The 13,955-nt window shown below is 48.3% G+C and overlaps 1 protein-coding gene across 1 annotated transcript in view; it reads left to right on the top strand.

The window, feature by feature from the left end:
- LOC139543133 (CDK5 and ABL1 enzyme substrate 2-like) overlaps positions 1-13,955 on the top strand; it is a 102,263-nt gene that overhangs the window by 73,391 nt on the left and 14,917 nt on the right. Inside the window, exons 5-6 of the mRNA XM_071349351.1 lie at positions 3,809-3,974; positions 9,008-9,105. Coding sequence (XP_071205452.1) covers positions 3,809-3,974; positions 9,008-9,105 — 264 coding nt within the window. The remainder of the gene's footprint in view (positions 1-3,808; positions 3,975-9,007; positions 9,106-13,955) is intronic.

Below are 13,955 nucleotides of genomic sequence, written 5' to 3'. Positions count from 1 at the left end.
GCCCCCAAAACTAGAGATGTTTTAGATTATATTCCAGGGGGGGGGGGGGTGCCCCCAAAACTAGAGATGCCTTAGATTATATTCCAGGGGGGTGCCCCCAAAACTAGAGATGCCTTAGATTATATTCCAGGGGGGTGCCCCCAAAACTAGAGATGCCTTAGATTATATTCCAGGGGGGTGCCCCCAAAACTAGAGATGCCTTAGATTATATTCCAGGGGGGTGCCCCCAAAACTAGAGATGCCTTAGATTATATTCCAGGGGGGGGGGGGGGGGTGCCCCCAAAACTAGAGATGTTTTAGATTATATTCCAGGGGGGGGGGGGGTGCCCCCAAAACTAGAGATGTCTTAGATTATATTCCAGGGGGGGGGGGGGGTGCCCCCAAAACTAGAGATGCCTTAGATTATATTCCAGGGGGGGGGGGGGTGCCCCCAAAACTAGAGATGCCTTAGATTATATTCCAGGGGGGGGGGGTGCCCCCAAAACTAGAGATGCCTTAGATTATATTCCAGGGGGGTGCCCCCAAAACTAGAGATGTCTTAGATTATATTCCAGGGGGGGGGGGGAAACTAGAGATGTTTTAGATTATATTCCAGGGGGGGGGTGCCCCCAAAACTAGAGATGCCTTAGATTATATTCCAGGGGGGGGGTGCCCCCAAAACTAGAGATGCCTTAGATTATATTCCAGGGGGGGGGGGGGTGCCCCCAAAACTAGAGATGCCTTAGATTATATTCCAGGGGGGGGTAACCCCAAAACTAGAGATGCCTTAGATTATATTCCAGGGGGGTGCCCCCAAAACTAGACATGTCTTAGATTATATTCCAGGGGGGGGGCCCCCAAAACTAGAGATGTCTTATATTATATTCCAGGGGGGTGCCCCCAAAACTAGAGATGTTTTAGATTATATTCCAGGGGGGGGGGGTGCCCCCAAAACTAGAGATGCCTTAGATTATATTCCAGGGGGGGGGGGGTTGCCCCCAAAACTAGAGATGCCTTAGATTATATTCTAGGGGGGGGGGGGGGTGCCCCCAAAACTAGAGATGCCTTAGATTATATTCCAGGGGGGGGGGGGGGTGCCCCCAAAACTAGAGATGCCTTAGATTATATTCTAGGGGGGGGGGGGGTGCCCCCAAAACTAGAGATGCCTTAGATTATATTCCAGGGGGGTGCCCCCAAAACTAGAGATGTCTTAGATTATATTCCAGGGGGGTGCCCCCAAAACTAGAGATGCCTTAGATTATATTCCAGGGGGGTGCCCCCAAAACTAGAGATGTCTTAGATTATATTCCAGGGGGGTGCCCCCAAAACTAGAGATGCCTTAGATTATATTCCAGGGGGGTGCCCCCAAAACTAGAGATGCCTTAGATTATATTCCAGGGGGGTGCCCCCAAAACTAGAGATGTCTTAGATTATATTCCAGGGGGGTGCCCCCAAAACTAGAGATGCCTTAGATTATATTCCAGGGGGGGGGGCCCCAAAACTAGAGATGTCTTAGATTATATTCCAGGGGGGTGGGGGGGTGCCCCCAAAACTAGAGATGTCTTAGATTATATTCCAGGGGGGGGGGGGTGCCCCCAAAACTAGAGATGTCTTAGATTATATTCCAGGGGGGTGCCCCCAAAACTAGAGATGTCTTAGATTATATTCCAGGGGGGTGCCCCCAAAACTAGAGATGCCTTAGATTATATTCCAGGGGGGTGCCCCCAAAACTAGAGATGTCTTAGATTATATTCCAGGGGGGTGCCCCCAAAACTAGAGATGCCTTAGATTATATTCCAGGGGGGGGGCCCCCAAAACTAGAGATGTCTTAGATTATATTCCAGGGGGGTGGGGGGGTGCCCCCAAAACTAGAGATGTCTTAGATTATATTCCAGGGGGGGGGGGGTGCCCCCAAAACTAGAGATGTCTTAGATTATATTCCAGGGGGGTGCCCCCAAAACTAGAGATGTCTTAGATTATATTCCAGGGGGGTGCCCCCAAAACTGGGGGGGGGTGCCCCCAAAACTAGAGTAGTCCTAACAGATAGCGTGTCCCAAACTCTCTATTCCTCATACAGTGCACTACGTTTGACCAGAGCCTATAGTGGACTATGTAGGAAATAAGGTGCCATTTGGGACTTCAAATACTTTAATACTTTAAAGTACGACTTAAGTAGTTTTTTTTGGGGGGGGGGGGGGGGGGGGGGTGTATCTGTACTTTACTATTTATATTTTTGACAACTTTTACTTCACTACATTCCTAAAGACAATTATTTTTACTCCGTACGTTTTACCTGACACCGAAAGGTACTCGTTACATTTTGAATGCTTAGCAGGACAGGAAAATGGTCCACTTATCAACAGAACATTCCTGGTCGTCCCTACTGCCTTTGACCTGGCAGACTAAACACATCCTTCGTTTGTCAGTTATGTATGAGAGTTGGGAGTGCGCCCTTGGCTATCTGTCAAATCTATTAAAAGAAGAGAAAAAGTGTCCATCTGGTTTGCTTAATATGAGGAAGTTAAAATGATTTATACTTCTACTTTTGATATTTAAGTATATTTTAGCAATTACAATTACTTTTTTGTTAAATAATAATTTATTTAGCCAAGCAAGTCAGTTAAGAACAAATTCTTATTTTCAACTGCCTTGTTCAGGAGAAGAACGACAGGTTTTTACCTTGTCAGCTCCGGGATTTGATCTTGCAACCTTTCAGTTACTGAACCAACGCTCTAACCACTAGGCTACCTGCCGCCCCAGTATCAGTCCACAGGGTTAGGAACTATACTGCACCATGCTGTTTCATACTGTGCTGTGTTTTGCTTCCCTGTGCTATGCTAGACAGTGCTGTTTTACTGTGCTACGCTAGGCTGTGCTGTTTTACTGTGCTATGCTAGACTGTGCTACGCTAGGCTGTGCTGTTTTACTGTGCTATGCTAGACAGTGCTGTTTTACTGTGCTATGCTAGACAGTGCTGTTTTACTGTGCTACGCTAGACAGTGCTGTTTTACTGTGCTATGCTAGACAGTGCTGTTTTACTGTGCTATTCTAGACTGTGCTGTTTTACTGTGCTATGCTAGACTGTGCTACGCTAGGCTGTGCTGTTTTACTATGCTACGCTAGACAGTGCTATTTTACTATGCTACGCTAGACAGTGCTATTTTACTATGCTACGCTAGACAGTGCTATTTTACTATGCTACGCTAGACAGTGCTATTTTACTATGCTACGCTAGACTGTGCTGTTTTACTATGCTACGCTAGACTGTGCTGTTTTACTATGCTACGCTAGACAGTGCTATTTTACTATATTTTGCTACACTGTGCTATTTTACTATGCTACGCTAGACAGTGCTATTTTACTATGCTACGCTAGACTGTGCTATTTTACTATGCTACGCTAGACAGTGCTATTTTACTATGCTACGCTAGACTCTGCTGTTTTACTGTGCTATGCTAGACTGTGCTGTTTTACTATGCTATGCTAGACTGGGCTGTTTTACTGTGCTATGCTAGACTGTGCTGTTTTACTGTGCTATGCTAGACTGTGCTGTTTTACTGTGCTATGCTAGACTGTGCTACGCTAGACTGTGGTGTTTCACTGTTTTTCGATAGACTGTGCTGTTTTACGATGCTTCGATAGACTGGGCTATTTTACTATGCTACGCTAGACTTTGCTGTGTTACTATGCTACGCTAGACTGTGCTGTGTTACTATGCTACGCTACGCAGGCTGTGTATTGTTGTCCCTATCACATGTTTTCTTCCTTCTCCCCTCATGGTGTTGTACGTCCATCTCCTGATTGATTGATTGATTGACCTCCTCCCCAGACGGTGTCGTACGCCCAGTTCCTGTACCCGACCAATGCTCTGGTCCGCCAGAAGACTTCCTCGGTGGACATCACCCTGCAGGTGCCCCTCCCCCAGGTGACCCGGAACAGCATCCCCAGAAACTACACCCCGACTAGGCTCCACTCCAACGTGGGACTGGATTTAGGTATTTGACCCGGTTGCATCAGTAGGAATGGATGTTGGTCATTTAGCAATATGGTGAACATTTCCTGGTTCATCAGAGGGCAGATTGGAGCTGTCATATTGTGGACTGACTGTACCTGCTTTCCACAGGGTTATGACCGCTACTGCACCATGCTACCATGCTGGTTCTACTGCACCATGCACCATGCTACCATGCTGGTTCTACTGCACCATGCTACCATGCTGGTTCTACTGAACCATGCTACCATGCTGGTTCTACTGTACCATGCTACCATGCTGGTTCTACTGCACCATGCTACCATGCTGGTTCTACTGCACCATGCTACCATGCTGGTTCTACTGCACCATACTACCATGCTGGTTCTACTGCACCATGCTACCATGCTGGTTCTACTGCACCATGCTACCATGCTACCATGGTGGTTCTACTGCACCATGCTACCATGCTGGTTCCACTGCACTATGCTACCATGCTGGTTCTACTGCACCATGCTACCATGCTGGTTCTACTGCACCATGCTACTATGCTACCATGCTGGTTCTACTGCACCATGCTACCATGCTGGTTCTACTGTACCATGCTACCATGCTGGTTCTACTGAACCATGCACCATGCTACCATGCTGGGTTTACTGCACCATGCTACCATGCTGGTTCTACTGAACCATGCTACCATGCTGGTTCTACTGTACCATGCTACCATGCTGGTTCTACTGCACCATGCTACCATGCTGGTTCTACTGCACCATGCACCATGCTACCATGCTGGTTCTACTGAACCATTCTACCATGCTGGTGCTTCTGCACCATAATACCATGCTGGTGCTACTGCACCATGCTACCATGCTGGTTCTACTGTACCATGCTACCATGCTGGTTCATTTGCACCATGCTACCATGCTGGTTCTACTGCACCATGCTACCATGCTGGTTCTACTGCACCATACTACCATGCTGGTTCTACTGCACCATGCTACCATGCTACCATGCTGGTTCTACTGCACCATGCTACCATGCTGGTTCCACTGCACTATGCTACCATGCTGGTTCTACTGCACCATGCTACCATAGTGGTTCTACTGCACCATGCTACTATGCTACCATGCTGGTTCTACTGCACCATGCTACCATGCTGGTTCTACTGTACCATGCTACCATGCTGGTTCTACTGAACCATGCACCATGCTACCATGCTGGGTTTACTGCACCATGCTACCATGCTGGTTCTACTGTACCATGCTACCATGCTGGTTCTACTGAACCATGCACCATGCTACCATGCTGGGTTTACTGCACCATGCTACCATGCTGGTTCTACTGAACCATGCTACCATGCTGGTTCTACTGTACCATGCTACCATGCTGGTTCTACTGCACCATGCTACCATGCTGGTTCTACTACACCATGCTACCATGCTACCATGCTGGTTCTACTGCACCATGCTACCATGCTGGTTCTACTGCACCATGCACCATGCTACCATGCTGGTTCTACTGAACCATGCTGGTGCTTCTGCACCATAATACCATGCTGGTGCTACTGCACCATGCTACCATGCTGGTTCTACTGCACCATGCTACCATGCTACCATGCTGGTTCTACTGTACCATGCTACCATGCTGGTTCATTTGCACCATGCTACCATGCTGGTTCTACTGCACAATGCTACCATGCTACCATGCTGGTTCTACTGCACCATGCTACCATGCTGGTTCTACTGCACCATGCACCATGCTACCATGCTGGTTCTACTGCACCATGCTACCATGCTGGTTCTACTGCACCATGCTACCATGCTGGTTCTACTGTACCATGCTACCATGCTGGTCCTACTGTACCATGCTACCATGCTGGTTCTACTGCACCATGCACCATGCTACCATGGTGGTTCTACTGCACCATGCTACCATGCTGGTTCTACTGCACCATGCTACCATGCTGGTTCTACTGCACCATGCTACCATGCTGGTTCTACTGCACCATGCTACCATGCTGGTTCTACTGCACCATGCTACCATGCTGGTTCTACTGTACCATGCTACCATGCTGGTCCTACTGTACCATGCTACCATGCTGGTTCTACTGCACCATGCACCATGCTACCATGGTGGTTCTACTGCACCATGCTACCATGCTGGTTCTACTGCACCATGCTACCATGCTGGTTCTACTGCACCATGCTACCATGCTGGTTCTACTGCACCATGCTACCATGCTGGTTCTACTGCACCATGCTACCATGCTGGTTCTACTGCACCATGCTACCATGCTGGTTCTACTGCACCATGCTACCATGCTGGTTCTACTGCACCATGCTACTATGCTGGTTCTACTGCACCATGCTACCATGCTGGTTCTACTGCACCATGCTACCATGCTGGTTCTACTGCACCATGCTACTATGCTGGTTCTACTGCACCATGCTACCATGCTGGTTCTACTGCACCATGCTACCATGCTGGTTCTACTGCACCATTCTACCATGCTGGTTCTACTGTACCATGCTACCATGCTGGTTCTACTGTACCATGCTGGTTCTACTGCACCATGCTGGTTCTACTGCACCATGCTACCATGCTGGTTCTACTGCACCATGCTGGTGCTACTGCACCATGCTACCATGCTGGTGCTACTGTACCATGCTACCATGCTGGTTCTACTGCACCATGCTACCATGCTGGTTCTACTGCACCATGCTACCATGCTGGTGCTACTGCACCATGCTACCATGCTGGTTCTACTGCACCATGCTACCATGCTGGTTCTACTGTACCATGCTGGTTCTACTGCACCATGCTACCATGCTGGTTCTACTGCACCATGCTGGTTCTACTGCACCATGCTACCATGCTGGTTCTACTGCACCATGCTACCATGCTGGTTTTACTCTACCATGCTGGTGCTACTGCACCATGCTACCATGCTGGTTCTACTGCACCATGCTGGTTCTACTGCACCATGCTGGTGCTACTGCACCATGCTGGTTCTACTGCACCATTCTACCATGCTGGTTCTACTGCACCATGCTACTATGCTGGTTCTACTGCACCATGCTACTATGCTGGTTCTACTGCACCATGCTGGTGCTACTGCACCATGCTGGTTCTACTGCACCATGCTACCATGCTGGTGCTACTGCACCATGCTACTATGCTGGTTCTACTGCACCATGCTACTATGCTGGTTCTACTGCACCATGCTACCATGCTGGTTCTACTGCACCATGCTACCATGCGGGTCTACTGCACCATGCTACCATGCTGGTTCTACTGCACCATGCTACCATGTTGGTTTTACTGCACCATGCACCATGCTACCATGCTGGTTCTACTGCACCATGCTACCATGCTGGTTCTACTGCACCATGCGGGTCTACTGCACCATGCTACCATGCGGGTCTACTGCACCATGCTACCATGCTGGTTCTACTGCACCATGCTACCATGCTGGTTCTACTGCACCATGCTACCATGCTGGTTCTACTGCACCATGCTACCATGCTGGTTCTACTGCACCATGCTACCATGCTGGTTCTACTGCACCATGCTACCATGCTGGTTCTACTGTACCATGCTACTATGCTGGTTCTACTGCACCATGCTACCATGCTGGTTCTACTGCACCATGCGGGTCTACTGCACCATGCTACCATGCTGGTTCTACTGCACCATGCTACCATGCTGGTTCTACTGCACCATGCTGGTTCTACTGCACCATGCTACCATGCTGGTTCTACTGCACCATGCGGGTCTACAGCACCATGCTACCATGCGGGTCTACTGCACCATGCTACCATGCGGGTCTACTGCACCATGCTACCATGCTGGTTCTACTGCACCATGCTGGTTCTACTGCACCATGCTACCATACTGGTTCTACTGCACCATGCGGGTCTACTGCACCATGCTACCATGCTGGTTCTACTGCACCATGCTGGTTCTACTGCACCATGCTACCATGCTGGTTCTACTGCACCATGCTACCATGCTGGTTCTACTGCACCATGCTACCATGCTGGTTCTACTGCACCATGCTACCATGCTGGGTCTACTGCACCATGCTACCATGCTGGTTCTACTGAACCATGCTACCATGCTGGTTTTACTGTACCATGCTACCATGCTGGTTCTACTGCACCATGCTACCATGCTGGGTCTACTGCACCATGCTACCATGCTGGTTCTACTGTACCATGCTACCATGCTGGTTCTACTGCACCATGCTACCATGGTGGTTCTACTGCACCATGCTACCATGCTGGTTCTACTGCACCATTCTACCATGCTGGTTCTACTGCACCATGCTACCATGCTGGTCCTTCTGACCCAGGCCATGGGTAAAATGTGATGGAGAAGAGAGAGAGGGAGAGAGACAGAGAGAGAGAGACAGAGAGAGAGAGAGAGACAGAGAGAGAGAGACAGAGAGAGAGAGAGAGAGAGAGAGAGAGAGAGAGAGAGAGAGAGAGAGAGAGAGAGAGAGAGAGAGAGAGAGAGAGATGGAACATTCTGCTTCATCCACCTCTGATGAATCACAGTGAATAACAGAGGGGTGTTGCTGCTGGGGTCTAGATAGTGAAATTGAATTTCAAATTGAAACAGCGAGAGAGTGACTGGCTACTCATCTCTGCACTGAGAGACAGACTGTCAGCCTCGGCAGTGATCAGCATGGCCTGTGTGTGAGGAGAGGGAGCGTGTGAGGGGGACTTCTTGTGTGCGTATGCATGTGTGTCAGTCACATTACCACAGATGTTGATAATCACAGCACTGCTAGCTGTGTTTTCCACCCCGTCGTGTCTTCCCTACGTCCCTGGGCCTGATTTAGCAACACTTTGTTAACTAGCAACACACAGCTGTGTGTGTGTGTGTGTGTGTGTGTGTGTGTGTGTGTGTGTGTGTGTGTGTGTCTGTGTCTGTGTCTGTGTCTGTCTGTGTGTGTGTGTGTGTGTGTCTGTGTCTGTGTGTGTGTGTGTGTGTGTGTGTGTGTGTGTGTGTGTGTGTCTGATCTAATGTTCATGTATTTACTGTCCTCTCCAGGTGTGGATGACACTGGAGACTATGACCCCAACCTTCTGAGTGACCCCCAGTGGCCCTGTGGGAAACACAAGAGAGTCCTGATCTTCGCCTCATACATGGTATGAGGGAGGGAGGGAGGGAGGGAGGGAGGGAGGGACAGAGAGAGACAGAGGGAGATAGACCGAGAGACAGAGGGAGAGAGACAGAGGGAGATGGAGAGAGACAGAGGGAGATGGAGAGAGACAGAGAGAGGAGGTGTTTAGCTCCATTGTTAGTCCCTCCAGTCCCTTCCTACCTATCTAAACCATTGTTAGTCCCTCCAGTCCTTCCTACCTATCTAAACCATTGTTAGTCCCTCCAGTCCCTTCCTACCTATCTAAACCATTGTTAGTCCCTCCAGTCCCTTCCTACCTATCTAAACCATTGTTAGTCTCTCCAGTCCCTTCCTACCTATCTAAACCATTGTTAGTCCCTCCAGTCCCTTCCTACCTATCTAAACCATTGTTAGTCCCTCCAGTCCCTTCCTACCTATCTAAACCATTGTTAGTCCCTCCAGTCCCTTCCTACCTATCTAAACCATTGTTAGTCCCTCCAGTCCTTCCTACCTATCTAAACCATTGTTAGTCCCTCCAGTCCCTTCCTACCTATCTAAACCATTGTTAGTTGCTCCAGTCCCTTCCTACCTATCTAAACCATTGTTAGTTGCTCCAGTCCCTTCCTACCTATCTAAACCATTGTTAGTCCCTCCAGTCCCTTCCTACCTATCTAAACCATTGTTAGTCCCTCCAGTCCCTTCCTACCTATCTAAACCATTGTTAGTCCCTCCAGCCCCTTCCTAACTATCTAAACCATTGTTAGTCCCTCCAGTCCTTCCTACCTATCTAAACCACATGTGGATATCCAAACCAAACGTTCTGCCCTCATCACACACACCACACACACACCACACACACATAAACAAACACACACCACACACACATAAACAAACACACACCACACACACACACACCACACACACACACACACACACACACACACACACACACACACACACACACACACACACACACACACACACACACACACCACACACACAATAATTATCCCACAGGCATGGGGCCAGGACTGAGGCATATCCCTTTAGTGTGCTGTATTAAAAAGCTTGGCTACACACTCTCCCTCTTCCCTCCCCTGTCCTGCCATGTCCTGTCCTGTCCTGTCATGCCCTGTCCTGTCCTACCCTGTCATGTCCTGTCCTTTCCTGTTCTGTCATTCCCTGTCATGTCCTGTCCTCCCCTGTCATGTCCTGTCCTTTCCTGTCCGACATGTCATGCCCTGTCCTGTCCTCCCCTGTCATGTCCTGTCCTCCCCTGTCATGTCCTGTCCTTTCCTGTCATGTCCTGTCCTTTCCTGTCCTGTCATGCCCTGTCCTGTCCTCCCCTGTCATGTCCTGTCCTTTCCTGTCCTGTCCTGTCATGCCCTGTCCTGTCCTGTCCTCCCCTGTCATGTCCTGTCCTCCCCTGTCATGTCCTGTCCTTTCCTGTCCTGTCCTGTCCTGTCATGTCCTGTCCTGTCCTGGCATGTCCTGTCATGTCATGTCCTGCCATGTCCTGCCATGTAATGTCCTGCCATGTCCTGTCATGTCCTGCCATGTCCTGCCATGTCATGTCCTGTCCTTTCCTGTCATGTCCTGCCATGTCCTGCCATGCCCTGCCATGTCCTGTCATGTCCTGCCATGTCCTGTCCTTTCCTGTCATGTCCTGCCATGTCATGTCCTGCCATGTCATGTCCTCTCTGTCCTCTCACTGTCAACTGCGTTTATTTTCAGCAAACTTAACATGTGTAAATATTTGTATGAACATAAGATTCAACAACTGAGACATATACTGAACAAGTTCCACAGACATGTGACTAACAGAAATTGAATAATGTGTCCCTGAACAAAGGGGGGGGGATCAAAATCAAAAGTAACAGTCAGTATCTGGTGTGGCCACCAGCTGCATTAAGTACTGCAGTGCATCTCCTCCTCATGGACTGCACCAGATTTGCCAGTTCTTGCTGTGAGATGTTACCCTACTCTTCCACCAAGGCACCTGCAAGTTCCCGGACATTTCTGGGGGGAATGGTCCTAGCCCTCCGATCCAACAGGTCCCAGACGTGCTCAATGGGATTGAGATCCGGGCTCTTCGCTGGCCATGGCAGAACCCTGACATTCCTGTCTTGCAGGAAATCACGCACAGAACGAGCAGTATGGCTGGTGGCATTGTCATGCTGGAGGGTCATGTCAGGATGAGCCTGCAGGAAGGGTACTACATGAGGGAGGAGGATGTCTTCCCTGTAACGCACAGAGTTGAGATTGCCTGCAATGACTACAAGCTCAGTCTGATGATGCTGTGACACACCGCCCCAGACCATGACGGACCCTCCACCTCCAAATTGATCCCGCTCCAGAGTACAGGCCTCGGTGTTACGCTCATTTCTTCGACGATAAACGCGAATCCGACCATCACCCCTGGTGAGACAAAACCGCGACTCCTCAGTAAAGAACACTTTTTGCCAGTCCTGTCTGGTTCAGCGACGGTGGGTTTGTACCCATAGGCGACGTTGTTGCCGGTGATGTCTGGTGAGGACCTGCCTTACAACAGGCCTACAAGCCCTCAGTCCAGCCTCTCTCAGCCTATTGCGGACAGTCTGAGCACTGATGGAGGGATTGTGCGTTCTTGGTGTAACTCGGGCAGTTGTTGTTGCCATCCTGTACCTGTCCCGCAGGTGTGATGTTCGGATGTACCGATCCTGTGCAGGTGTTGTTACACGTGGTCTGCCACTGCGAGGACGATCAGCTGTCCGTCCTGTCTCCCTGTAGCGCTGTCTTAGGCGTCTCACAGTACGGACATTGCAATTTATTGCCCCCAATTTATTGCCCTGGCCACATCTGCAGTCATCATGCCTCCTTGCAGCATGCCTAAGGCACGTTCACACAGATGAGCAGGGACCCTGGGCATCTTTCTTTTGGTGTTTTTCAGAGTCAGCAGAAAGGCCTCTTTAGGTCACAGTTTTCATAACTGTGACCTTAATTGCCTACCGTCTGTAAGCTGTTAGTGTCTTAACGACCGTTCCACAGGTGCATGTTTATTAATTGTTTATGGTTCATTGAACAGGAATGGGAAACAGTGTTTAAACCCTTTACAATGAAGATCTGTGAAGTTTTGGCATTTTTACGAATTATCTTTGAAAGACAGGGTCCTGAAAAAGGGACGTTTCTTTTTTTGCTGAGTTTATATAGATATTGAGTTATATATACACAGCTTAGATAGATGTTGTATTATTAGGTTTATAGTCACATCATGGGGGAAATCCCTTTAATTAACTCCTCAGTCAACTGCTCGTTGACCTGTGGTAACTACTTTCAACATTGGTAACTACTTTCAACAATCACTAGACAAGGTTCTAATCACTAGACAGTGTTCTAATCACTAGACAGGGTTCTAATCACTAGACAGTGTTCTAATCACTAGACAGTGTTCTAATCACTAGACAGTGTTGTAATCACTAGACAGTGTGGTAATCACTAGACAGTGTTGTAATCACTAGACAGTGTGGTAATCACTAGACAGTGTTGTAATCACTAGACAGTGTTATAATCACTAGACAGTGTTCTAATCACTAGACAGTGTTGTAATCACTAGACAGGGTTCTAATCACTAGACAGTGTTCTAATCACTAGACAGTGTTGTAATCACTAGACAGTGTTGTAATCACTAGACAGTGTTATAATCACTAGACAGTGTTCTAATCACTAGACAGTGTTCTAATCACTAGACAGTGTTATAATCGCTAGACAGTGTTATAATCACTAGACAGTGTTGTAATCACTAGACAGGGTTCTAATCACTAGACAGGGTTCTAATCACTAGACAGGGTTCTAATCACTAGACAGTGTTCTAATCACTAGACAGTGTTGTAATCACTAGATAGTGTTGTAATCACTAGACAGTGTTATAATCACTAGGCAGTGTTCTAATCATTAGACAGGGTTCTAATCACTAGACAGTGTTCTAATCACTAGACAGTGTTCTAATCACTAGACAGGGTTCTAATCACTAGACAGTGTTCTAATCACTAGACAGTGTTCTAATCACTAGACAGGGTTCTAATCACTAGACAGTGTTCTAATCACTAGACAGGGTTCTAATCACTAGACAGTGTTCTAATCACTAGACAGGGTTCTAATCACTAGACAGTGTTCTAATCACTAGACAGTGTTATAATCACTAGACAGTGTTGTAATCACTAGACAGTGTTCTAATCACTAGACAGTGTTCTAATCACTAGACAGTGTTCTAATCACTAGACAGGGTTCTAATCACTAGACATGGTTCTAATCACTAGACAGGGTTCTAATCACTAGACATGGTTCTAATCACTAGACAGTGTTATAATCACTAGACAGGGTTCTAATCACTAGACAGTGTTGTAATCACTAGACAGGGTTCTAATCACTAGACATGGTTCTAATCACTAGACAGGGTTCTAATCACTAGACAGTGTTCTAATCACTAGACAGTGTTGTAATCACAGTGTACAGCAGTCCATTCATGCAAAGCTCCCATTGTTATTAGATACCATTATGGACTTTCTTTTATTGGGCCAAATTAAAAACATTATAGAGTTATTGATTAATATTTTCTCTCTATCTCTCTCCCTTTCTCTTACCCCTACCTCCCTCTCTCTCTCTCCCTATCTCCTACCCCTACCTCCCTCTCTCTCTTCCCCTCCCTCTCTCTCCCTATCTCCTCCCCCTACCCCCTCTCTCTCTTCCCCCCCTCTCCTCTCCTTCCCTCTCTCTACCTATCTCCTCCCCCTACCCCCTCTCTCTCTTCCCCCCCTCTCCTCTCCTTCCCTCTCTCTCCCTATCTCCTACCCCTACCTCCCTCTCTCTCTTCCCCTCCCTCTCTCTACCTATCTCCTC

The sequence above is a fragment of the Salvelinus alpinus genome, chromosome 17 (genome assembly GCF_045679555.1).
Source record: "Salvelinus alpinus chromosome 17, SLU_Salpinus.1, whole genome shotgun sequence".
In the NCBI taxonomy this organism is placed as follows: domain Eukaryota; kingdom Metazoa; phylum Chordata; class Actinopteri; order Salmoniformes; family Salmonidae; genus Salvelinus; species Salvelinus alpinus.
Note: the sequence above shows the minus strand (reverse complement) of the source record. Positions and strands in the feature narration are given on the sequence as shown.